Here is a 27,780-nt window from a genome sequence, read left to right as displayed (position 1 = left end):
CTGATCCAGGGAGAGATTGTGGTCTGCCAAGGGTGCTGTGTAAAAAGGAAGTCGTTTCTTCCAACAACCTTGTTTGTGCTTTTGAAAACTGTTTCAGTTTATGTCCTGTTTCCATTCCCATGCCCAGCCCTCCCAAAGTAAACAGATGACAAGGAGTGGTGGTGGGGCAGTGGTGAGGCAGGGGTGGGGATGGAGGTGGAGGAAGGAAGAGATTTCCCTAGGGCAAGAGGATTGTCAGAGAACCCAAATGTAATTTGCAAATGAATTCAGATGCCCAAACCAGATGGGGTTTACAAGGTCAAGATCAGCCCAAACTAAAGCACAGATACAGACTCCGAGAAATTCTAAATACTTATTCTAAAATGATCAAACACTGATGGGACATTTTGTACTAAATTCTGGCTAACTTAGTGGCTAAAGATGAATCCTTGGCACATCCATAGGTCTACCTCTATCCCATTCATCTCCATCCATCTACTTCTACTTGTCCAGAAAACTTATTTTTTTCTAATACTTTCTAGAAGAACAGACAGTGAGCTCCCTTAATTCCAATGATGGTATTGAAAACCCTGAAACATAAAAGAAAAAAAAGAAAGGAAGGAAGAAAGAAAGTAAGAAAGAAGGAAGGAAAGAAAGATGCAGTGAGAAAATATATTGCCAGAATTGTAACTAAATCTGGAAAATAAGCCAGCATTTAGAATTTCCCTTCTTTCCAAGTCTGCTCCCAAGACCTTAGCTGACCTCACTTGGATTAGACAGCTTCCTTTCTACAAACAAGAGTTAATTGTAATCCTTGATTCAGTAACACTGGAACTCACAACAATGTCCCTTTTGCCTGCCTATCAAAATACATATAACTAAAATAGCAGTGGTTCACTCGATTTAAAAGCAAGCAATTCTGTTGTATTAAGTTCTCATTTACAGGAAAAGCACTTGCCAAAAATTTAGCTGATACATATTTCAATGTCAGCAAAATAAAAAGGAAAGACAATTAAACCACCTGTGATGAGAAACCACCTGTGATGATATAGTTCTCTTGTCCTAAAGAAAAAAACACCCCGAGAGGACTGGGGTGACTGGTCATGGATGCTAACACGGATTCTTACTACATCCACATGAGTCTCTATTAACTCTCAGCTACACATGTCTTGGGTACAAATTTGTAAAAGATCAAGACATTTATTGAAATGTCAAGCAGTCATTTCTTTACTTACTCCAATAAGTTACACTTTCTGATAGACAGAGTTTTCTAAATCCCCAAAACACAAGTACTTTCCTCAGAAATACGAAAGGCCTCTGAGAAGAAACCAAAGGTACCATGGATGGACATTTCCCCACATCCCATGTTCAAATACTACATTCAAAGGAGAGCTATGCCCAGGGGCCATGGGTTAATAAGGTTCAATTGTTATAATCATCAGCTGATAGGATTATGTGTGATTTTAATGTCTTATGTATATATTATAAAGTATAATATATATTTTTAAATATGTAGTCTATATATGAAATGTATATATATTTAGTTAAGTATATGTATACTTAACTATATATGTGAGTGTTTGTGTTTGTGTGTGTGTGTGTGTGGTTTGGATAGTTTAACAATAAGCATGTGTTACTTTTGTAACTCAGAAAAAATAGATTATTTTCATTTTTGGTAGGGGAGAATGACATCTCAGTAAATGCAGATTTTGAATAGGGTACCAATTTAGGAATTAACATTGTGCCAATATAGTACTTTTATTTTTAAAAAATAAGCTTTTATTTTTAAATAAAGAAACTTCTATTATTTAAAAATAAACTATTATATATATATACCCACATACATAAATATATATATATTTATCCACTTCTCAGAATTTTCGCTGAAGGTACACTTCCAACAAAACTACATATGTATAAGGTTCTTCATTGCTGTATATTTGTAACTACAAAATATTGGAAACAATCTAAAGGCCCTACATAGGAGATTGATTTAATAGCCTATGGTAACCCACAAATTTGATAACCTAGATTAAATGGACTAATTCCTTGAAATACACATCTGCCAAAATTCACACAAGAGGAAATAGGTGATCTTAATAGGCATATATCTACTAAAGAAATTGAATCAATTATTAATGACCTTCCAAAACAGAAAGCGCCAGGCCTAGATGGATTTATTGGTGAATTCTATTTAAGGAAGAAATTGTGCCAATTCTCTACAATCTCTTTCAGGACATAGAAGCAGAGGGAATACTTCCTAACTCATTTCATGAGGCCGCATTACCCTAATACCCAAACCAGACTAAGATTTCATTATAAGAAATGAACTTAGAGATCAATATCTCTCATGAACATAGATGCAAAAATTCTCAACAAAATATTGACAAATCAAATCCAACAAAGTATAAAAAGAATTATATATGACAATCAAGCGGGATTTATCCCAGGTATGCAAAGCTGGCTAAACATCTGGAAAACAATTAATGTAATCCACCGCACCAACAAGCTCAAAGAGAAAAATCACATGATCGTATCAATAAATGCAGAAAAAGCATTTGATCTCTTAACAACAAAGAAACAAAAGACTCAATTAAAAAATGGACAAAAAGTCTGAACAGACATTTTTCCCAAGAAGATATACAGAGGGCCAAAAGGCACACGAAAAGATGTTCAATATCACTAATTATTAGGGAAATGCAAATCAAAACTACAATGAAATATCACATCACACTCGTCAGAATTGCTATAATTAATAAGGCAAAAAATAAAAAGTGTTGGAGAAGATGTGGAGAAAAGGGAACACTGATACACTGCTGGTGGGAGTGTAAACTGGTGCAGCCACTAGGGAAAACAGTATGGAGGTTCCTCAAAAGTTAAAAATAGAACTGCCACATGATCCAGCTGTTCCACTGCTGGGTATTTATCCAAAGAACTTGAAAACATGAATGCATAAAGACATATGCACCCCTGTGTTCACTGCAGCATTACTCACAATAGCCAACACTTGGAAACACCTAAGTGTCCATCAATGAATGAGTGGATAAAGAAGATGTGTTATATATGCACAATGGAATACTACTTAGCTATAAAAAAAGATAAAATCTTGTCATTTGGGACAACATAGATGGACCTCCTTGAGGGGATCACACTAAGTGAAATAAGTCAGATGGAGAAAGTCATATACCATATGATCTCACTCATAAATAGAAGATAAAAACAACAACAAACAAACATATCGATACAGAGATTACATTGGTGGGTACCAGAGGAGAAGAGCGGAGGGAGGAGGGTGAGAGGAGTGATAAAACGCATGTGCACAGTGATGGATGGCGATTAGTCTTTGGATGGAAAACGTGATGTAGTCTACACAGAAATCAAAATACAATGGTGTTCACCTGAAATTTATATAATGTTATAAACCAATGTTACCTCAGTAAAAAAAATTTTTAAAGAATAAATTAATTTTGATGACCAAAAAAAAGAAAAAGAAAAAGAAAAATCATTTGACAAAATCCAGGACCTGTTCATAATAAATAACTCAGTACACTGGGAACAGAGGGGAACTTCCTCAACTTGATAAAGAATATCTACAAAAAAGGCTATCACTGACATCATACTTGATGGTGAGAAACTTAAAACTTTCCTACTAAGATCAAGCACAAGTGTTAGGGGCACTAGCCTGTGTGCCCTTCAACAGCCATGTGTCCTTCTAGCCCCCTTCTAGGCAGGAGACCAACCATCTGGGCAGGAAAACCAGCTACTGGGATTTGTAACAATCCAGGGTGTGGCCAGCCCGGATCTTACCTTATCTCACTCAAAGAACATCACATTTTAAAGCAACACACAGAGCCCAGACGTGAGCTACTATTCCTGGGAACTCTGGCTGTACCAGGCATAGCCCTTCTTGTCAAATATAGAGGCTTTCTGCCCCTGTCTTTATAAGCAACACCCTCCCCATCCATGGCAGCGGGTACACACTTCCACCCAGCCAGTGGCCTCTGGACATTCCCTGTAACTCCCAATAAACCTATATGTCTCCTTAGCTGACTCCGGGTTTTTTCTTTGGTGTCACCACAGCCTATCCTGCACTGATTACTCAACTGGGTGTGCAGCCAGACAATTGGCAAGCCAGCCAGGAGATGAAGTAAAGCCCCCTGAACACCAAGACTCTGGGCAACGGGAAGGGGAAATCCACAGGGGTAATCGCAGGTTGCCCAGTGTCCTCCCTATGGGGGCCAATCGCCACCATCCTTGGTGGATGGGACCCACTGGGTGAGCATGAGGAGGCCCCCAAAATGCCAAAAGATCTAGGGTAAGTCCTGGGCATGAGGAAACCCAGGCCATTGCTGCTGCCAAGGGGTGGCTTTTACTCACTGTGGGCTGCCTTACAACGAAGGTAGCGGAAATCCTGGGCATGATAAATGATGAGAAAAACCAATCAAAAGCCCAGGCAGTTACAACAGCTGTGGGGTGGACTCTTCCCACCATGGGACAGCTGACAACAGGAGCTAAGATGGAAGCAAAAGCAAGGCAGTTACAAGAAGAGCCACTGACTTTGATCTCACCCTGGATGAGTATGTGTGGGGGTGAGGGCAAGCCAGGAGTGCATGGCCACGGCAGAAAGTGCCTGCAGGGGCAGGGAGAGTGCAGCCAGCACATGCTCCAGCGCCGGCCACCTAGCAAGGAGGCAGAGCGAGGTGGGATGCAGAGTCCGAGGGGCTGGTGGCCAGGGTTCCCCGCCCTCCCTCCTCTCCCGCAGCAGTACGACTGAGGCTGAGCCAGGCTCAGAGAGAACAGTTTGCGGGCAGTTGCCAGGGTTCCAGGTGGTGACAGGCACCCCTCTAGAAAAGAGCAATAAGGAGCCAAATGCTGTTCTGGTGGCTTTTTGGCAGAAGCTGGAGCCAAAACAAAGATCCGCAAAGCCACCCCCAGCGCCCCCAGCTGCAGCCTGGAAACATCCTAGCCCACCCCCTACACACACATCCCACCCCCAACCCCTCTGCCGACTAGAGGGAAGGCCAAGGGACCCTATCTCACCCCTGCAACGCCGTGCAGGTGGCTCGGGTATCAGAGGACCAGAGGCCACACATGAACGTAACAAGGGTCTTAGCAGCAGAAGGCATTTTCCTGTGGGAGGGGAGGGTGGAAATGAGCAAAATGGCTTCTGTCATTTCTCACCTCATCTTGCGGCAATGCCTCTATAGCATTGCCCAGTGGACAAAAACCCCTGATGTTGCCCTATTACCTTATATTGATGATGTCTATTAATCTCTGAGTCTTTTTCTGACCTCCAGGAAGCCTCTGGCCCCCTCAGCGCCAACCTATGCCAGTGAGGATGGGTGGTGAATGACAACAAAACATAAACATGTAGATATTTCCATTTTCAAAAAAGTAAATGACAACAATGAGATATACTACACGTCTACTGGAATAGCGAAAATCCAAAACACTGGCAACACCAAATGCTAGCAAGGATGTGGAGCAACAGAAACTCTCATTTGCTGCTGATGAGAGTGCAAAATGGTACAGCCACTTTGAAAGACAGTTTGGCAGTTTCCTAGAAAACTGAACATACTCTTACCATATGATACAGCAATCACTCTCTGGTGTTTAACCACAGCAGCTGAAAACTTACGCCCATACAAAAACTTGTACACAGATGTTTATGGTAGCTTTATTCATAATCACCAAAACCTGGAAGGATCCAAGATGTCCTTCAGTAAGTGAATGAATAAACAAATTAGTACATCCAGACAATTATTCGGTGCTAAAAAGAAATGAGCTATAAAGCTGTGAAAAGACATGGAGGAAAGTTAAATGCATATACCTAAGTGAAAGAAGCCAATCTGAGAAAGGTACATTCTCTACAATTCCAACTATATTACATTCTGGAAAGGGCAAAACTATGGAGACAATAAAACAGTGATTGCCAGTGGTGGGACAGGGCTGGAAGAGAGAGATGAAGGCAGAGAATGGAGGATTTTTAGGACAGTGGAAATGTTCTGTAGGATATTATAATGATGGATATATGTCATTATACATTTGTCCAAAACCACTGAATATACAACACCAAGAGTGAACCTTTAGGTGAATTATGGACTTTGGATGATTATAGTGTGTCAATGTAGAATCATTCTCGGGAAAAAATGACCACTCTGCTGAGTGATGTTGACGATGGGGAGCTATGTATGTGTAGGAGTAGGTGGTAGACAGGAAATCTCTGTATTTTACTCTCAATTTTATCGTAAATGTAAAATTGCTCTTAAAAAAAAACAAAGTCAAAAAACCCCACCAACTATGGTCCATCTACACGGTGGAGGACAATGCAGGAATAGACAGGATGAGGAAGATCTGCGTAAACTGATACGGATACATTGTCCAATTTTGTGTAAGAAAGGAAAATTTAAAAATCTCTATCTGCTTAATTTTGCAAAAATAAATACAGGAGTGATAAACCAGGAGCTAATGACATTAGTTGTCTACGCAGGGTAGATGAGAAAGGACTGGAAGGAGAAAGGGGGGACAGTTCTTCTGAGTGTCTTTTTTCATCTAATTTTAACTTTTGGAACTATGTTAATATTTTGCATACTCAATAAAATTGACTCAACAAAAATGGAACAACCTCTAAATGGAATATAAACAGAAACAAATGAATACTACTCTACTTCAAAGAATAATGTAACTACACTGAAGGGGGTGAAAAGATTATCCGACCAATTCTGAAACACAGAATTCTGACTATAAATTCTTAGTCTAGAGACACAAAGAACTGGAAACGTTTCTTGAATTCTACTTAGTAGATTTCTTTGTCTTGGTGGTGTTGGTTAGCAATTCCGATGTTCCATGTATTGTAGTATTGAGCAAATGAGTAAATACATCGATGATGTTGGGAACCAAGTTTCTCACTATTGGAGAAGGGAGATACAGAAAGGCTTAGAAAGAACCATGTAGTACCGGATGGCAATTAAACTCATGGCTTTTATGTATGTAGTTATAAACATAAATAGAGGTAGAAAGAGAGAGACAGGCAAAGATGTAGATATAGATTCTGCTTTGTTGACTAAAGGGGCCTGGGTGCAACAACACCCCCGAAGTAATCAGGCACCAGCGCTCACTAAAGGGAATCAGGGCTCCTTGGAGAAATGGCTCATTCCACCAGAGTTAGCACAAGGAAAGTACAAGATGAGCCTAAAACATATTTTGTACCTAAAAGTAAGGAAGTGCTCAGAAATGATGCAGGTATATCAATAGGATACAAGAGCCCCTTAAAGCAGCTCCCACAGGCCAAATCTGTGACAATTTCAGAACCAAAATAAGTAATGATTATAGTGTATTTTAATCCACTGGAATAAAAAAGAATCCATGAGCCTATATAGATAACAAACAAATAATAAACAAACAAGAAGAGAACGTGCTTTCTTATAGTTGAATGCCGATAAATGTAGAAGGAATAACGATGGTTTAAAAAATTACCCTTTGCAAATGTCGTAGTAACAACTGAATCAGGGAAGAATTATTAATGGATACTCAAGTCAACAGGTGACAATTTAAGGGGAAACAGGATATTTAGAAGATTTCAATTATTCCCCCTCATGAACAACATAAACTACAAAGGCCAAAATAGTGTCTTCACAGAGGGAAGCCTGGTGAACACCAACTGCACCAAGAGATCAGATTTGGCACCAATAACAATGGCGCAAACCAACATCTTGTGCTTCCAGAGAGGAAGCACTGAGGACACTGTCACTAACGTAGTGTTCCTGCCCAAATGCCAAACCTGGATCCAATCACGAGGAAGTGTCAGACACCCAAATTGAGGGACAGTCTGTAAAATAAAGGACCCAGACTCTTCAAAGATGCCAACACTATTTGGCAAAGGCTGAAGAACTGCTGTATGTATAAGACACCAAAGAGACAAGAAAACTTGATGCAATGAGTGATTCTGGTTTGGATCCCAGGAAAGAAAATATTATGAAGGACACTATTGAAAATATGAGAAAAATTTGAATTAGATCTGTCAATTAAATGATAGTATTGTATCAACACTAACCTTCCTGACTCGGGTTGTGTGAGATAATGTCCTCAACCTTAGGAGAAACACATGAAGTATTGAGAGGCAAATGGGGAGAAACTTCAGGGGTGAAATAAAGATATATATAAGTAAATACAACAAGAATACTATCAATTGATGAAGCTCAGGGAAGGGTATACAAGTTCTTTATATTATTCTTACAACATTTCTGTATCTTTGAAATTCTTTCTAAATAAATACTTTTTAAAGAATGCAACTAACCTTATTTTTTACATTTTCAGGTTTTTAAAATAAAACAAGCTCATTATAAAATATCGGCTACATAACAAAAGATATAAAGTAGCAATTGCAAATCCCCTGTCATTCCATGACGCATTAAATCACTGGTGTTCCTTCCTTCAGAATGATTTTACTCCTACCTACTTCTTTTTAATGGGACAATGAATATACAAAATGAAGGTATAACATCACACAATCTCTGTGCAATAAAACCTAACTTTCATTTTTCTGTGACTGAAATTTTTACGTCTATGTTGAGCACCCATTTGATCTGATACAGTGGCTTTCAGAGAAACTCAGAAGCCACGAGGGCATCCACAGTTCAACTCAGCTCAGGGCTGCACCCATCCTCCACTCGTCTCCCCACAGTGGAGTCTCAGTCCTGGGTGGTCTCCTCTAGTTCCCAGGCTGCAGTGGGGCAGGGGACGCTGACTGCGGGAATTCCATCGATATTTAGGGTAGTAACATTTTTACCATATAGCTGCAAATAGTTTCCAATTTGTGTCTTGTCTTTCAGCCTCTCTGTACTGTACATTTTTCACTGCATAAAATTTTAAACTAAATCCTACAAGTGGAGAAAATATGTAAAAAAAAAAAAATCCAATGGCAGTAAGTTAACATTTCAAATTAATTGGAATTAATGACCATAATCCAATTGAAATTCTAATGGAAATTGGGGGGTTTTTTGAAGCTCAGCTCACAAGATTTTTCATCACCAGCAAAGCCTCTGTCCCCTGGACAAACTGGTCTGTATATGAGAAATGAATGTGGAACATTTCCACTCTGGTAATCCGAAACTCTGACCAATGGTATTGCCCCTCAAATAAGTACTGGAATCTCTGTGATTAATAAGCACATTTTGAAAAATTTTTTTAATTTTAGGCAATCCCAAAGGTGACAAAATAAAAGCTTTATCTCCCTCTCTTTTTACTAGTAATTCCTGCCTCTCCCCACCTTGGCTTTATTGTATAAATCAGCGGTTGACAAACTACAGCCTGTGAGCCAAATCTAGCTCTCTATCTGCTTTTGTAAATAAAGTTCTATTGGAACACAGCCACTCCAATTCCTTTCACGTATTATCGACGATACTTCCATGATGTAATGGCAGAGTTGAGTAGTTGCAACAGAGACTGTATGGCCTAAAAATATTTATTATCTGGCCCTTTACAGCAAAAGTTTGCCAATCTCTAGAAAATGACAGCATACATACTATCCATGCTGTTCCATCACTTGCTCCCCATTTAACAAGAGCCCAACATTCCATATACAGATCTACTTCTTTATAATATTGGAATATCATTCCACTGTTTATTTAAACAAATTCCACAATTTGTTCGACCAGTCTTTTAGGTTGTTTTCTGGCCCTTGCTACTGTAAAAGATGATATTTTCATGCACTCGTGCAAATTATATCTGCTGGCACAGTTTTTACAATTGAAACTGCCGAATGAAGGTAACGTGCATTTTTTATGTTAGTAAATATTGCCTAATAGCCAAATATAAAAAGTTTTATGACAAAAGTGATTGCAGAATGGATTCAATTCCAAAGTGGGACCGACTTCTTTTATTCTCCCTTCTGTTTAGATAATGCTGGGCAGAAAAATACAGCCACAGATACAAGTGAGAAAATAAATATAGTAAGGAAGGTATAACATGGCATAATCTCTGTGCAAAAGAAAAACGTAACTTTAAACTAATGCATGTTCATAGAAATGAGAAAGAAAGAGAGGAATATGTATAGAAAATTATGCAACATAGCTTTTCGAGGAGTTAAGGAAAAATTTTATGATTCTTCACCACAAAAAGTCACTTACATTTTGCCAAAATTCTCCTACAGATTAGATTATATAATGGTTTCAAATGTGGGTAAATAGGTCTTTAGTTGCAAAATTTCAGAGACAGGCTGCACTTTTTCCTGGTAAAAGTCAAGCCCAGTAAGAAGTTCCACATCTCGGACCCGGGCAACGTGTTCTTTCAATCTTTCCTCAACCCAGCTGGCTTCCTGTTTACCTTCCTGTAAAAGAGAAACAAAAGACTGTTTTCCATAGGCCATGATTTTTCATTAACAGGAAGATCTTTCATTACTTAGAAGTCCTCCTTTGTCCTGTGTTTTTTTTAGTTGAGGGATAATTGCCTTACAACACGATGTTAGTTTCAAGTGTACGACATACTGATTTGATATTTGTTCCTGTAGTTTTTCCTTAAAACTTTAATTGATACGGCTAACTTTTGTTTATTAAAATAAATAAAGAATACTATAGCAAATACAGACCATCACAAAGTCAGATTTTTAGCCATTTTTATATTGACTTCAGATGTAAATTTTTTTTAAAAATGAAATATTAGAGATGAAGTTAAGTCCCCAATGTTCCTCTACTCAGAGCTAATCATTATCAGGAGTCAGTGTGAATCCAGACTGTTTATACAATTTTACTGCACGTCAATATACAATATATGGTATTGATTTATGAGTTTTCAAGTTTCCATAAACGATGTTATGAGTGGTATTCTAGGATTACTTTGCATTAGTGTTATGTTTGTAATCTATCCATAGTGATGTGTCTAGATCTAGTTAAGTCATTTGTTTTTACCTGTGGTTTGTGGTAGCACAGTTTATTTTTTTGTCGCCATGTTGATAGTATTTTTGGCCTTATAAATGATACTGTAATGAATAACTTGGCACCTGCCTCCTGTGTTCAAGAACATGAGTTTCTAGGATATATAAACAGAATTGCTGGGTCAGAGAGTAGATGCAACTTTGACTTTACCAGATATGAAACCTAGCACTCCTCAAAGTGTTCACACCAATTCACACTTCCACTGGCAGAGGACGATAACCCCCAACTCCCCGCATCCTTGCCAAACCACGGGGTGAAAGAGAGTTTTATCCTTGTTTAAATTTTATTACCGCAAGAGATCTTATAGTTGAGTATCTTTTCAGATATTTCTTGGCCATTTGAATTTTTATAGGTTTTTTTATTATACAAAAGTTCAATAATTTAGAGCCATGGATTTCCATGAAATTCCTTATTCTTTATTTACTAATTTTCTGATATTCTTATGATATTGCTAATTTTCAGTTAAATTTTTTTAAAGTAAGACAGTTTAAAGGTTTGTTTAATTAGATGAGTGTGGGTTAATAACTTTCATTTCACTTCAGCACAGTGGTTTGCTTGTTTTTTTAAATATGCAGCCTTGAAATAAGCAGCTCTTGTTGGAGCCACAGGAAGTATACGGGGAAATTACTTTTCGCTTCTAACCACTGAAGCATTTCTCTGTGTGATATTCATGATGTGAGTTAACTTTTTAAGTAATAAATATGCAGTATACTAATTCTAGCTTATATTTCCAATGGGAATCTAATTCAGTCTTTTTTTCCTGCCTTTCCTAATTCACATTTCAGCACTATTTACTATTTTTGATCACTTTTTTCCTAAAGTTTCTTCCCACTTGGTTTATATTACTCTAGTCTCTCCTGGCTTATTTGGTATCCATCCAACTAAATGTTTAGTGAACACCTGACCATCTTCCCTCTTTTAAACTGCAATTAAATGATCTTAAGGTAGAACACATAATTACATGTAGGCAGGGGTGATACTCAAGCTAGTTTGTACCAGGTAGGTCACCAGCACCAACCAATCTGAACAGAGGCCAGCTATAGACAACTGCTCTAGCTGGACCAGTGCATCCAAACAGAGCACGCCAACGGAGCAGCAGCCTTGCATATACACAGTTTTTATGAGCTATATTTAAATAAGTGCTTTTGACTGTATATGTAATTAATTTATATACATATTTGATTATATATGTATTAGAACTGTTACATAAATAGAAGTGTTCTCTACCCCTAAAATACAACTCACTTTGTTAGAGTTGTGAGGCAATATCAGTTTCAGTTTTCTTTCCCCTAAGGATGTCTTTCTTCTCTCTCCTTAACCACTTACAGTCTGGTTATTGCTGCCACCACACTAATGAAACTGTCTTGTCAAGGATGACATCATTGAGCAGATTTTTTTTAGACCATTCACTTGGTTGATCACCCTAAGCTGCTGAAAGTGCCCCCGTTGTCTTCCATAGCTCTGCTTACTTCTTTGAAGACAACTTCTGTTTCCTTAACTGACTAGTTTTTTTCCATCCTGGAAGTACAGGCATTTGCTAAATTTCCCTCTTCTCTCTGCTTTCTTCCCTTTGGCAATTTTGTTTCACTCCCATGATTTAATTCCAGATCTATCTCTACAGTTCTGATTTCTCTTCCAAGTTCCAAACCTGTGTGTCTTCCAATATCTGCTGAGTGATTTACAATAATGATAGTCACTTCGACTCAAGGCAACATTCCCATTTATCTGATAGGAATTTAACAATACAAACTTGAGGGAAAAAGAAAGAGGAAAGGAGGGAAGAAAAGATGGAAGGAATGAGAGAAAGAAGAAAGCAAGTGAAGAAATATGAATCTCGTTCCTCAGACCATGTGTGAGGTGGAATCATGACGCTCTCATTTCTACAACTGCTGCCAGTTCCCTAAACCCCTTCTGGTGGGAGCACCTCCCCACACTCAGTGATTAGAATATTTGAAAGTGCAGAATTTGCATACAACATGACCCCTAAAGCAAGCCAAGTGTTTCCTCATTACTTAAAGCACTATTCCCTGTTCCAATGCTGGTGGAAATACTGGCTTATTAGCACTTATTAAGGTACAGTTTGTGTACATAACTGTCCTTTCTGGGTGATCTGATTATAGAGGATTTTCTCTGCATGGGATTTCACTTTATGTTGACTTTACAACGTAACTCCATCACAAAATGTGATTTATTTATAATGGCCATAATTTGCTTACTAGTTTTTGGGAATTCTTAGGGTTTTACATGAAATATCTCATTTAATCCTCATGACAACTTCATGGGGGGAAGTGACTTTTTTATACAGTTGAGCAAAGTGATCTTCAGTTATTTAACCAAACACATCAAGTCAATAACTGAACTCAGGATGTCCAACTCCAAAAGCCATGTATTTAAGTTCTATTTTATACTGCTCCTCATATATCCTCCCAGATATTCAATTAGTTTCTCAGTCTAAAGACCACCAAGAGCAAGGTCATCCTTCCCAAAACAACTGATTGTCTTATATATTTCCTGCCCAGTCATGCCTAAATTTTCAGTCACCTTTGACTCTCTCTCATCCTACCTCTCCCCTCCCACATATCTAATTGACAGCCACATCTTATTAAGTTCACAATCTCTTATAATCATAGCTTTGTTTAAGTTTGTTTTACACTCATCATATTATGTCTTGTAATTATCTTTAAAGATGTCATATCCTTATTACTATACTGCAGTTTCCTTTAAAATCTTGGATAATCTCCAATTCATTTGAGATGATGTCTCGCTCAACAGAGATGATAGCCTTTTAATTTTGAGATCATCTCCACTTGGATGATCAAAGAAGGCTTCGTACTGTGTATACTTTACCTTGATGTGTAGGTGGAATTTTTAGCAGATGTGAAAAGAAAGAGCATTCTAGAGGACAGAAGAGCGTGAGCAATGATGTTGAGGTAGGGAAACTCAACATGTGTTCAAGAAATTTCAAGGACTTCAGTTGGCCTGGAACTTAGGTCTGTAAGGTCAACTAAGGGTAAATTGTCAAGAGCCTTAAGCACAGCCTGGGAGATTTTTGTCTGTTTTTGTTTTCTTATTCATATCAAAGTTTGGGGATGAGAGAGTATGTCATAATGAAAAACTAAATTTCAAGGGGAATCAATTGGTAGTGGTATACAGAAGTGAAGAGAAGGAGGACAGGAAACAATGAAGCTACTTAAGGTTCATCTTCAAAAGTCCCAATACAAGGTAATAAGTGCTAGACCAAGAAGAGCAAATAGTTTCTTCTTGGCACATCCATTCTAAATAATCCATAATGGATACCCAGAAACTCTGTGATAAAGAACTCTTCTGTTTTGTTTTGTTTTTGTGCTGAGGGAGATTTGCCCTGAGCTAACATCTGTGGAAATCTTCCCCTACTTTTATATGGGTCACCATCACAGCATGGCTGACAAGTGGTGTAGGTCCACGCACAAGAAATGAATCTGCAAACATGGGCCACTGAAGCAGAGTGCACCAAACTTAACCACTAGGCCATGGGGCCAGCCCCCAAGAACTTTCAATCTTAAATCAGTGGTAAAGAGCCCCACCATACTCTATCAGTCACCAATGTCTGCCACTGGAAGAGGAAGTGAAGAATGATGGCTTACCCTTGTCTCAACTAAATAAAATTCTGACAAGAAAAGTAGGAGGAGATTCAACTAGACAACAGCTCCTGATAGCTTCTTGTTTGAAAACTCTTCCTCACTCTAGGACTAGGTGTGACCCGCTGTTTAGTCTCTAACCTTTGTCCTCCATCTTTAGTCACTGAAAAACCATTCAAACACTCATGTTTAAATCCTATCTTCAAGACCCAGCTAGAATGTCACCTTCCCTACCAGAGAGCATTTCTCTTTCAAAACCCTACAGCAATTTTATCTGTCCCTCTTTGTGCCACTTATCTCTTCCTTATTCTATTTTACTAGGCTTCTAAGGGCATCTAGACTATGAGCCCCTTTCAGTAGAATTCCTGTCTGGTTTATCTGTGTATCTCCCATAGTACATAGTATGGTGCAGGCAGTTATGTGTTGAACACCTGAAAGAACAGAGACGAATCCCAATGTGGCCTAGAACCTAAGCTTTAATATCCAGTGTTTAATAGCCTATGGAATTTTCCATGTGAACATCCATTTCTACAAACTTGACATGCCTAAACTTAATTATCCTATCTATCTGCCAAAATAGGTCTCATTTCTCATTTCCCTCTTTCTTTTTCCTAATTACCCATATTTAAAACCTCTGATTTATCTTTGAGTTTCCCTTTTGCTTTCACTCTTGCATCCAGTCACTTACCAAATCCTCTGCATTCTTCACTCCCTCAGTAGATGATTCTTCCTGATGCGCAATCTATTCAAATTCTTCTCATCCTTCAGGGCCCAGTCCTACTCCCACCTCATTTCATGTAACCTTTAGTGATTATTCTAGCCAAATGTGTTTTGAGTTTGAAACACTCAATCTTTATAAGAGTATTTAGCAATTAATCCCATCTTTGTGATATTCCATACTTTTTAATTTTTAAAATAATTATTATACTATTGATTGACCCATTTATGTGTCTATATTTCATTTATCCTCATCTATATATCAAAATTATACATGAACTCCTTGAGGACAGAGACAACGTATGCCTCCTTGGTTCATTATAAACACTTCCTATCACAATACTGTGCATTTAGGTGCTAAATAGGTACTCAATACATTTTTTGAGTAACTTCAGTAAAATCCAATCACCAAGATAAATATTTTTTTCTGTAAAGAACATGGATGCAAGTTGAAGTAACTATTTACATATAATTTGCCTTGAGCCAAAAAGATTTTCAGGTAGAGTAATACATGATGTTAAAAAATGAATGTTCCTTGAACCAACTTTTTTTTTTTTTTAAAGATTTTATCTTTTTCCTTTTTCTCCCCAAAGCTCCCCAGTACATAGTTGTATATTCTTCGCTGTGGGTCCTTCTAGTTGTGGTATATGGGACGCCGCCTCAACGTGCTCTGATGAGCAGTGCCATGTCCGCACCCAGGATTCGAACCAACGAAACACTGGGCCTCCTGCAGCAGAGCGCGGGAATTTAACCACTCGGCCACGGGGCCAGCCCGCCAACTTATTTTTTTATGTATATATATATATATGCAATTAATTTCAGACCTCATGTTTCAAGTTGATGAAGTTTTTATATTTACATAGTCATTCAGGAAACATTAATTTCATGCCAACTTTGGAACAGAACTTTAAAGTTTATGACCAGAAGCAAAATATTAATAAGATGCCACCCCTCCCCTTATTAGTAAGTTTGAATGAAATTCATGTAAATAAAATACATAAGATATTCATATATAAACACATGTTCATGTAGACATATAGATGTTTAAATTGATATTAATTATAAAGAGATCAACAGGCAAAGGAAAAGTTTAAAAATGAGGTCATTTTTAGTACATCTCTACGCACAAAACACCTGAAAAATGTACTGCTGTAGTCAGAGCCACTTTTACGAAAGGCCGATGAGCTCAGACTCATCATTTCTCCTGCCTGAGACTTTCCCAGGGCGTACTCACAGGGCAGCTCTCCACATTGGTGGGTCGGTGAGGGATGACAAAGGGCAGGACGTCCAACCACCCAGGGCAAGCGTCAGGGGTGTGGCTCTTATTTTTACAGCTAGTCAGCACCACAAAGTAGTGTGTTGGGATGGGAACACTGGTGTTGACCACATATCTGAAATAATAATAGAAAAGATTTGATGTTATTATACTTTTGCTTCTAAAGACTAAAAATGTCTATATATTTTTAAAGAAATGCTAAGGTAATAATAGAGTAAAAGAAAGTAAATGAATAGAAAATACAAAATCTTACCTCATATTTTTTGACTTCAATGAGCCAGTGACTTCTAGAAGTCCAAATTTGGTCATTTTAATATTATGGGAAAATATTAGAATACAAAGAAAAGCAGAGCGTGATATTATGCCTCCTGGGTTTCCTAGTTCTGTTGACTTCATAATTCATGTGACGTTCTCTAATAGAAGAGGGGCTGGGACGGAGCCCTGATTTCGACTCCAGCTGTGTACTTCCACTAGATGTTTGCCTGTGTACTAACCTCTCACATCCTATGACTTACTAAATTTCCTCTACTTTAACATGGAGGTCATCCTGTGCTACCAACTTCACAGTGTAGACACAGAGATAAATCCATACAACTGATATGACATCCTTGAGTTTCAGAAAATGAACATGAAAGTGCTTTTAAAAGTTTTAAGTGCAAAATAAAGGTAAGTTATTACTATAAGTCCACTGAAAGGAACATGAGCTGGTATTACTGTGATTCAGAATTTCTACGTGGACTCAAGGTAGACTGTCTGGGTTTGTATTCAGGCTTCACTACTTACTAGTTGTGAAACATAGACAAGTTACTTAACCCCTCTGTGCCTCAGTTTCCTCATCTGTAAATGGGGGCTAATGGAATCTAAAATAGGGATGTTTTGTGGATTAAGTGAAGACTATGAATGTGCTTAGAAAGTGCTTTGATAGCAGTAAAGTTTGCTCAAAGAGTTTGCTAGAATTATTAAATGGTCACATATAAGATCAATAAATACTGAAATAAGGACACGGCAAACAAAATAGGAAAGGGCCACACATTTGGTAGTCATAAACGTTACTTTATGGGAAGGTGTAGGTAGAAATCATTGCTTTAAATAATCTATGCTTAGACAGTACAATTGTTTAGTTTGGCCCTTTCCACATTTTGATAATAAAGAGAAATAATGGATGGTACTTCTAAACCTCTCTATTCCTGTGTGCTGCATTCAAAGATAATTCTTAGAAACCTTTTAGGACCAGTTTTAGTACAAAGATGTACAGTTTAGCAGAAAGATGTACAGTTTAGCAGGACTAGTTTTCTACATGAAGCCGCCACCCTCTCCTGGGAGATACTTTTATGAATCATTCACTATAAGACAATATTATGAATCATCACTACTTGATTTTTACATTTATTGCATTGCAGGACTGGTTCTATATTTATCAACAGTACAGTGAGTCTCCTCTATCTCCTTAACCTTTATAGAATTACTTATCCTCTGCCCACTGGTTTAGAAATTTTCCAAATAAAAATTTTGCTAAACTTTTCCTGGACGATTTTTCTTTGCCCAGTAGTTTAAATTTTTGCTGTATAAAGCTTTGGCTAACTATTTACATAGTATAATAGAAAAGAATCAACAATAACAGCTCTATATAAATATACTTTGTAATGTTTAAAATACGGAGCTTTTATTTAAAACACTGAGATTTCCCCTCATAATACACTATTGCCAAATCGAAAGTGCATTTGGTCGACTATCTCATCTATGAAATCTTATACAAACCTCATGGTAACCACTAAACCAAAAATCAGAGCAGAGCCACAAATCATAAAAAAAGAGAAAACTGAGAAATCCATCACAGAAAACCACCAAACTGAAATGGTAATCAGAAATATAAGGGAAAAGAAACAATGGAAATATAGAACAAGAAAACAAGAGATAAAATGGCAATACTAAGCCCTCACATATCAATAATCACTCTAAATGTAACTGGATTGAAGTGTCCAATCAAAGGACAGAGTGGTTGGATGGATTTAAAAAACAAGCCCCAACACTATGCTGCCTCCAGGAAACACATCTCAGCCCTAAACACAAACACAGACTCAGAGTGAAGGGAAGGAAGATGATACGCCAAGCAAACGGCAAAGAAAAGAAAGAAGGTGTTATCATACTTATATCAGACAAAACAGACTTCAAGAGAAAAAAGACAATGACAGACAAAGAGGGGCAGTATATAATGATAAAAAGGGACATTCCACCAAGAGGATGAAACACTTATGAATATAAAGGCACCTAACACAGTAGCACCAAAGAATACAAAGCAACTACTAACACACCTAAAGGGAGAAGTTGACAGCAACGCAATAGTAGTAGGGGACCTCAACACCCCACTTACATCTATGGATAGATCATCCACACAGAAAGACAATAAGGAAAAAGTGATCTTAAACAAAATATTAGACAAGATGGACTTACTAGATCTATAGAGAGAGACAACATTCCACCCAAAAACAGGAGAATACACATTCATCTCAAGTGCACATGGAATATCTTCAAACATAGATCATATGTTGGGAAACAGGGCAAGCCTCAACAAATTTAAGAAGATTGAAAGCATATCAACATCTTTTTTGAGCACAGTGTTGTGAAACTAGAAATCAACTACAAGAAAAAGACTAGGAAAGTGACAAATACGTGGACACTAAACAACATGCTACTGAACAACCATTGGGTCAATGAAGAAATCAAAGGAGAAGTTAGAAAGATACCTGGAGATGAATGAAAATGAAAACACAAGATATCAACTGTTATGGAATGCAGCAAAAGCAGTCCCAACAGGCAAATTTCTAGCAATACAGGCATAACTCAACAAAGAAAATCTCAACTAAGTAAACTTAAACAACACCTAATAGAACTAGAAAAGGAAGAATAAACAAAAACAAAGTCAGCAGCAAGAGGGAAATATTAAAAATTAGAGCATAAACAAATGAAATAGAGACCAAAAAAACAGTAGGAAGGATCTACGAAAGTAAGAACTGGTTCTTTGAGAAGATAAACCAAATTGACAAGCCCTTAGCCAGACTCACTAAGGAGAAAAGACAGAGGGCTCAAATAAATAAAATTAGAAATGAAAGAGGAGAAATTACACAGATACCAGAGAAATACAAAGGATTGTAAGAGAATACTATGAAAAACTATATGCCAACAAATTGGATAACCTAGAAGAAAAGGATACATTCTTAGATTCATACAATGTCCCAAAACTGAATCCAGAGGAAATAGAGAATCTGAATAGATCAATCACAAATACAGAGATTGAAACAGTAATCACAAACTTCCCAAAGAACAAAAGTCCAGGACTAGATGGCTTCCCTGGAGAATTCTACCAAACATTCAAAGAAGGTTTAATACCTATCCTTCTCAAACTATTCCAAAAACTTGAAGAAGATGGAATGCTTCCTTATTCTATGATGCCAACATCACCCTGATACAAAAGCAGACAAGGACAACCCAAACATGGAAAATTACAAACCAATAATGCTGACAAACATAGCTGCAAAACCCCTCAACAAAATATTGGCAAATTGAATGTGGCAATACATTAAAAGGATCATACACCATGATCAAGTGGGATTTATACCAGAGACACAGGCATGGTTCATCATCTGCAAATCAATCAATGTGACATACCACACGAACAAGATGAGGAATGAAAATCACATGATCATCTCAACAGATGCAGAGAAAGCATTTGACAAGATCCAGCATCCACTTATAATAAAAACTGTCAATAAAATGTTACAGAAGGAAAGTATTTCAACATGAAAAGGCCATATATGACAAACCCACAGCCAACATCATACTCAATGGTGAAAAACTGAAAGACATCCCTCTGAGAATAAGAACAAGACAAGGGTGCCCACTCTTGCCACTCCTATTCAACATAGTACTGGAGGTTTGGGCCAGAGCAATCAGGCAAGAAAAAGAAATAAAAGCTATCAAAATTGGAAAGAAAGAAGTAAAACTCACTGTGTGTGGATGACATGATTCTATATATAGGCAACCCTAAAGAATCCACCAGAAAGCTATTAGAAATAATCAAGAACTACAGCAAAGTTTCAGGGTACAAAATCAACTTACAAAAATCAGTTGCATTGCTATCCCTAACAACAAACTAGCAGAAAAAGTCAAGAATATAATCCTATTTACAATTACAACAAAGAGAATAAAATAGCTAGGAATAGATTTAACCAAGGAGGTGAAGACCTAAACAATGAAAACTATAGGATAGTATTGAAATAAACTGAAGAAGACATGAAGAAACGGAAAGATGTTCCACGTTCAGGGATTGGAAGAATAAACATAGCTCAAACATCCATATTACCTAAGGCAATCTACAGATTCAATGCAATCTCAATCAGAATACCAATGACATTCTTCACAGAAAGAGAACAAAGAGTTTTAAAATTGATATGGAACAACAAAAGACCCCGAATAGCCAAAGCAATCCTGAGAAAAAAGAACAAAGCTGGAGGTATCACAATCCCTGAATTCAAAATATACTACAAAACAGCATGGTACTGGCACAAAAACAGATTCACAGATCAATGGAACAGAATTGAAAGCCCAGAAATAAAACCACACATCTATGGACAGCTAATGTTTGACAAAGGAGCCAAGAACATACAATGGAGAAACGAAAGTCTCTTCAATAAATGGTGTCGGGAAAACTGGACAGTCACATGCAAAAGAATGAAAGTAGACCTTTATCTTACACCATACACAAAAATTAACTCAAAATGGATTAAAGACTTGAATGTCAGACATGAAATCATAAAACTCCTAGAAGAAAATATAGGCAGTACACTCTTTGACATAGATCTTAGCAACATCTTTTGAATATCATGCCTACTCAGGCAAGGGAAACAAACGAAAAAAGTAACAAATGGCACTACATCAGATTAAAAGCTTCTGAAAGGCAAAGGAAATTATGATCAAAACAAAAAGACAGCCCACCAACTGGGAGAAAATATTTGCAAATCATATATCCAACAAGGGGTTAATCTCCGAAGTATATAAAGAACTCATACAACTCAACAACAAAAAACAAACAACCCGATCAAAAAAATCCTCAGACCATATGAACAGACATTTTTCCAAAGAAGATATACAGATGGCCAACAGGCACGTGAAAAGATGTTCAATGTCTCTAATTATTAGGGAAATGTAAACCATAACTACAATGAAGTATCAACTCACATCCATCAGAATGGCTGCAATTAACTAGACAAGAAATAACAAGTGTTGGAGAGGATGTGGAGAAAAGGGAGCCCTCACACACTGCTGGTGGGAATGCAAACTGGTGCAGCCAATATGGAAAACAGTATGAAGATTTCTCAAAAAATTAAAAATAGAAATACCATATGATCCAGCTATCCTACTTCTCAGCATTTATCCAAAGAACATGACATCAACAATACAGAGATCTGTGCACCCCTATGTTTACTGCAGCATTGTTCACAATAGCCAAGATGAGGAAGCAACCCAAATGTCCATCAATTGATGTGTGGATGAAGAAGATGTGGTATACATATTCCATGGAATACTACTTAGGCGTAAAAAAGGCAAAAGCATTCCATTTGCAGCAACATGGATGGACCTTGAGGCTATCGTGTTGAGCGAAATAAGCCAGACAGAGAAAGACAAACACCATGTGATTTCACTCATATGTGGAAGATAAACACATGGATAAAGAGAACAGATTAGTGGTTATCAGAGGAGAAGTAGGTTAGAGGAGTGGGCAAAAGGGGTAAAGGGGTACATATGTATGGTGATGGATGAAAACCAGACTATTGGTGGTGAGCACGATGCAGTCTACACATAGACTGATATATAATAAAGTACACCTGAAATTACTCAGTTATAAACCAATACAACCTCAATAAAATTAAAAAAGAAAATACAACCACCATATCATCATACCTAATAAAACAAACAATAATTCCTTAATATCATTTAATTTGGAGCCTATTTTAAAATTCTTCCAATTGTCAAAAAAAATTGTTTGGTTTCAAACTACTCACTCTGTAATATCACTTGGAGCATCAAAATGACCATCATAATTATAATCAAATACTGGTCCACTAACCACATTTACTCCATTTCTTTCCGCGGCATGTTTTACAAGAAGAACACTGTGGAAGTAATCCCATATTTCTACAAACAAAAGAATAAGATGTTGAAAATATCCACCTCTACTGAACATAGAAGTGTCTTCTACTATAGACAGGTACATTTAAATAGCATCAAACTCTGCTTCAGGAATTATCAGTGCTGATTGGATAATTCTACAAAATAGTTCATGCGATGATAAATGGCCATACTGATGATAGCGTTTTGTTGATGATGTCGTTACAGTCTTGAAATTACAGGTAAATATGTCTCCAAATTCCTCCCTAGGGCTGAGTTGCTTTGGGGACGGTGAGTATTAAACATGCCAGAAAACACACACTGCCTTATTAGTTACGACTCTAGGGATAGACATCCTTCACTTACAGTGAGTGTCAATAAAATTTTGTCTTGTGAATAGCTCTTTACAGTTAAATTAGGGTTAAAAACAAATTGTCAAAATTCTAGCAAGTCACCCAAAGTTGAGGTAAGTTGAAAAGAAATGATGTCAGAGATTCTTCCTGTTTCTATATTTAAAACATTAGAACAAAATGTCTCAATATCAGAAACAAATTGCAATAAAAGATCTGTTTAGTTTGTAAGTTCACAGAGCCATGTAGGTATTTTTAAATTAATAATCTAAATATATACTTACTTTTGAATTCTTCATACATAGGAACCAAATTACTTGTAATTAAAGCATCATATTGACTCTCAGAAGTTCTGTTGTTTGCTGCAAAACAAGTGAAATTTATCAAATTTAGCTATAAGAGAAAATATATTACATAATGGGCAAATTACTACTGCACACTATTGTCAATTTATTAGCAGTCAAAACACCAAGATACTAAGCACTCTCCTGTCAGTCGAGGTCAGCAGTAATGCAGGCAGTTTCACACATTTGATACCTGCAGTGGGTTGAATGGAGACCCTCAAAAAGATGTGTCCAAGTCCTGACCCCTGTACCCGTGAGGGGGAAGGTGGGAAATAGGGTCTGTGCAGATGTGATTAAGGTAAGGGTCTCCAGATGAGGTTATCCTGGATTTAGAGTGGGCTCTAATCCAACCACTGGCACCCTTGTAAGGAGAGTGAGGGCTGAGAAGAGGAGAGACCCAGGGAGAAGCATGTGAAGACGGAGGCAGAGACTGGAGCGACGCAGCCACAAGCCAAGAGACGCCTGGAGTCCCAGAACCTGGAAGAGGCAAAGAAGGATTCTCCTCTGGATTCTCTCCGTCAAAGGGGCGGGGCCCTGCCGACACCTGGATTTCAGCCTTCTGGCCTCCAGAACTCTGAGAGAATACATTTCTGTTGTTACAAGCCACCAACTTGGTGGCAATTTGTTACAGCAGCCCAAGGAAACAAATATAACACCAACATGAATGCACAGCTATTAAATGTGCACTAAATAATAAAGCAATTGCAAATCGCTCTTCCAAAATACAATTTTCTTAAGAAAGTGAGTTTTAACCCAATGAAGACTGCTGACTGATGACACCGCAAATGACTGGCTCTGAGGACTCGTGGAGGTGCCGTCCAGCAGAGTGAGTGCTGGGCGCGTGCTCTGGACGCAGACTGCCCAGATTGGAACCCCAGCTCCACCGCCTACCAGCTGAAACCCTGAGCAACGTGCTCTGTCCCTTGGGCTCCATCTGTCTCACGGCGTCCCTCTCACAGAAATAGGGTGAGGATTTAAAAGCTGCAAGCCTAGAAATGCATATTATAATACCTTTTATATTTAAACTGCACTTGGGTATCTTAGCGAAGACTTAAGTGAAAGGCCAAGAGGTGGGCACCAGAAGGCAAGGACGAACAAGTTGGTGGTGTTTTTTCCCTTAAGGTTTCACGTGCTGTTCACTGTCCTCAGATCCCCTACAAGCCTTTTCTACTCTTTAAATGGAAAGCTGGGACCACAATCAGCATAACAGTACCTCCTTTCAGAGAAAAATAACCATCAGCTTATAATGGAATTTCTAATCAACAATTTACAGTGGAAAGCTAGAAGGGAGTTTCATTTTCACCTTAATATTTTTTGAGATAAGCTGCTTAGTTATTAATTTCATTTCCTTGATCAGGCAAACATTTAATTATCAACCAATATCTTATGGCTTAACAGACACAATTTTATATGCCAGTTTAAACAATTTCATTAATAAAATGTTGCAACTATTTACGTTTATCCCAGGGTTTGCACAAGTTGGGTAGTTCTAATTGTCGGTAGATATTTTAATAAGATATATCAGTTTATTTGTCCTAATCCCATGTTAGGGGCTTAAATTGCTGTGCTACTTGTCTTTATTAAGCCTTTCTTTTTTCCCATTATAAATCTCACAATCTCTAAGCTATAAATGTCTAAAGGACCTCTTTGGTCCTGGCTTCCAGAAAATGAAGTCAATTATCAGGAGTAAACCCATTCCCAGAAGCTGAAAGTGATGATAATCTCACAGGTGAGTTAATGAAAATGACATGGACTGCTGAACAGGGAAGAGATTTGAGCTTTAGAAAAATCACACTGGCTTTCTCATATTCCCAAGAGAGATAGACGCTTTTTCAAATGAACTTAAAGTTCATTCAGCTACTTAATCCACAGTTTAAAATTGTTGAGCCTATGCCATAAGAGGCCTGAATTCTTGGCTGAGCTCTCTGAGCTCTTCCACAGCTGCATTCTCTACGCAGCCCTGAGCTTGGGCAGTAGAAAAACAGTTTTGTTAGACGTTTGTGTCCCTCCCCAAAGAATCTTCAGTTTTAAAATTAAACTTAAACCTGCCAAACCCTCTGAACATCTCGGCCAGATTGGAGCTGCTGTGTGGTTCCCACTGCAGGTGCTATTAGTCTCATGACAGCTGTCACTCTGCTTTGGGCCCGCCCACAACCCCTGGAGGCCTCCAGGCAGCTCCTTCAGCCAGAGCAGGTAGTTTGGGGGAGGGGGGAGCGTATGTTTAAGGCACATGCCCACAGCCAGCTGATAAGGGCTTTCTAAGCTGCTGCTCTCAAAAAGAGTTATACCAACCAGGAGGATAGAGGAAGCCGTGGGTGATATTCTTGTCTGCTAAATAGAAGGAACATTTTTGGCTCTCAGAAGGAGCAACCCTGACATCAGCCCGCAGACAGTCTGGGACAGTGGGAGGAAGAGGCGATGTGTCTCCCTGTCGAAAGAGAGAAAAGAAAAAAAAGAGAAAATAATGCCCACAGCGTGGCTCACCCATCACCTTATATGGTTTGTAACTTCCCTAGAATGTTTTTCATTTAACCTTTTCCTATTTTCTTAATGAATCGGGTCTATGCAAGCAATGGAAATGGACATCTTCAGCAATGTTTTCTTCTGTGGTTCCCTTCTGGTTAGGGACACAGGGAGGGCAAATCAAACACACCTTGGAAAGGAATATTTGCAGAATGAAACCTCAACTGAGAGCAAAAGAATAATGGGAGCTATCGCTAAAAACCAAAATCCTTTTCAGGATCGAACTTTCAGGTGGGGCTATATGTTGTACTTCAATAAAATGGAAAATAAAATATAAACAATTTATTTTTAACATACTCAAATGAACTAAGGATGTTATTCTTTGGTTGGGTAGGAACTTCTAATCAACCTAAGATTAATTCAAAAAGCTCTAGTTGACGAAACTTACTTACTTGGGGATTTAAATAAACTCTTAGCTATGCTTCACTCATCATGAAATAGAGTAATATTTGTTTTAATAATTTTCTTTGTAGCTCCATTTAAAGGCTAACACAATAATTTATTCACTAGCAGGCATCCTATAATTGTGCTGCCTAACCCAAGTATTAAAGGTAGTATACTATTACATAATTATCACATTTTGACTAGCATACAATCATAAATAAGTAAACATTTTGCTATTCATTTCATTTTTTCTGAGATTTTGATTTTTATGCCCTCTGCTGCCCACAATGTATATATTTCTTAACAAATATTTTTACAATTTACAAAAAAGAAGATTAAATTAAATTAGGACGTCCTTCCTCTATTCACTGCATTGTTCTAAAAGCAAAAATCAGCTATGGAGTCTAAAATGTATGTGGGGATCATTTAAAATATATGCATGTATCAAATCATGTTGTACACCTTAAACTTACACAATGTTATATGTCACATATCTTAATAAAGCTGGGGAAAATAAATAAATAAATAAATAAAATGTAGAAGGTCAATTCACAAGGGAAAAGGCAACGTACACTATGTGCTATATTCATAGGCAGGAGCGCACCATGAGAAGGTATAGAGCAGGCAGGAGATGAAGATGAGGGAAGTCTGGGAAAGCCAACCAGAGAAGGTACCCCTAACACACTGCAACACTTCAGCTGGAAAACACTATAGAGAATTTGAGTAGACTTCTCAACTTGATGGAATATTTATCTCTGTTCCCTTCTAAAGGCATATATGTAAGGGATGATAAAAATTTTTCCAAAGCTGGAAATCAGATAAAGATATTTTACCACTGTAATCCAACTTAACAGACCAATAAACACTGACAACAAAGAGCCTATGGTTAAGGAAAGCACAAAGAAGCTAATTCCTACTGCAGAACCTCAAGGGTAGAAATTGGAGTTTCCTAAAGACGGGGGATGTATGTAGGGCCGGAAAGAGGATAGGTTGAAAATCTGTAAAAGAAGCTAGACAGAATGTTTACTCACTGGAGAGGCTGAACCAGAGGGATGATCAGACTAAAGCACACAAGACATCCCAGAGAGCAGGTGTGCCATATTGAAAGCAATGAGATTAAATAAAAATCTATATGCCGAATGGTAAGATTTCCCCCAGTCTCATTGCTCCCATGTAGCCTGCCAATCTTATATGCTGGGTCAGATTAGAAGTTTCCTTTCTTTGGAAAACAAATCAGCCTGAAAAGAAGATTAGATACTTACAACTGGGAATCCCCAACAAAATGGCGGGCTCTCGTCCTGATCAACCTACAGTGAAGCCTATCAGCTGGCAAGCCCCAGCCATGTTCCTCACCCTTAAAATATGAGCCAGCTGCCAAGGACCACCAGACATTTTCAGGGCAGGGGGAGAACCAAGAAGAAAGAGAGACAATGCAGAGAGCAGAAGAAAACTCGCTCCTCAGAGAGATAAGAGTACATGTGGCATCCGTAAAGA

At 38.0% G+C, this 27,780-nt stretch overlaps 1 protein-coding gene across 3 annotated transcripts in view; it reads right to left on the bottom strand.

Annotated features, from left to right (window-relative positions):
• Nucleotides 1–9,425: 9,425 nt before the first annotated feature.
• Nucleotides 9,426–27,780, bottom strand: part of ENPP3 (ectonucleotide pyrophosphatase/phosphodiesterase 3) — an 88,707-nt gene continuing 70,352 nt past the window's right edge. For 2 of the 3 annotated variants that reach the window (XM_070496135.1, XM_070496134.1), the window contains exons 21-25: nt 25,672–25,807; nt 23,320–23,397; nt 22,580–22,712; nt 16,479–16,635; nt 9,426–10,306 (exon numbers count right to left, since the gene is read on the bottom strand). In XM_070496135.1, the coding sequence (XP_070352236.1) occupies nt 10,136–10,306; nt 16,479–16,635; nt 22,580–22,712; nt 23,320–23,397; nt 25,672–25,807 (675 nt within the window). In that variant the 3' untranslated portion in view covers nt 9,426–10,135. The remainder of the gene's footprint in view (nt 10,307–16,478; nt 16,636–22,579; nt 22,713–23,319; nt 23,398–25,671; nt 25,808–27,780) is intronic. The other variant, XR_011497634.1, reaches the window with a different exon arrangement.

Source organism: Equus asinus, chromosome 24, assembly GCF_041296235.1.
Source record: "Equus asinus isolate D_3611 breed Donkey chromosome 24, EquAss-T2T_v2, whole genome shotgun sequence".
NCBI lineage: Eukaryota > Metazoa > Chordata > Mammalia > Perissodactyla > Equidae > Equus > Equus asinus.
The sequence above is the reverse complement of the archived record's forward strand: the minus strand, read 5'-3'. Positions and strand labels throughout refer to the sequence as shown.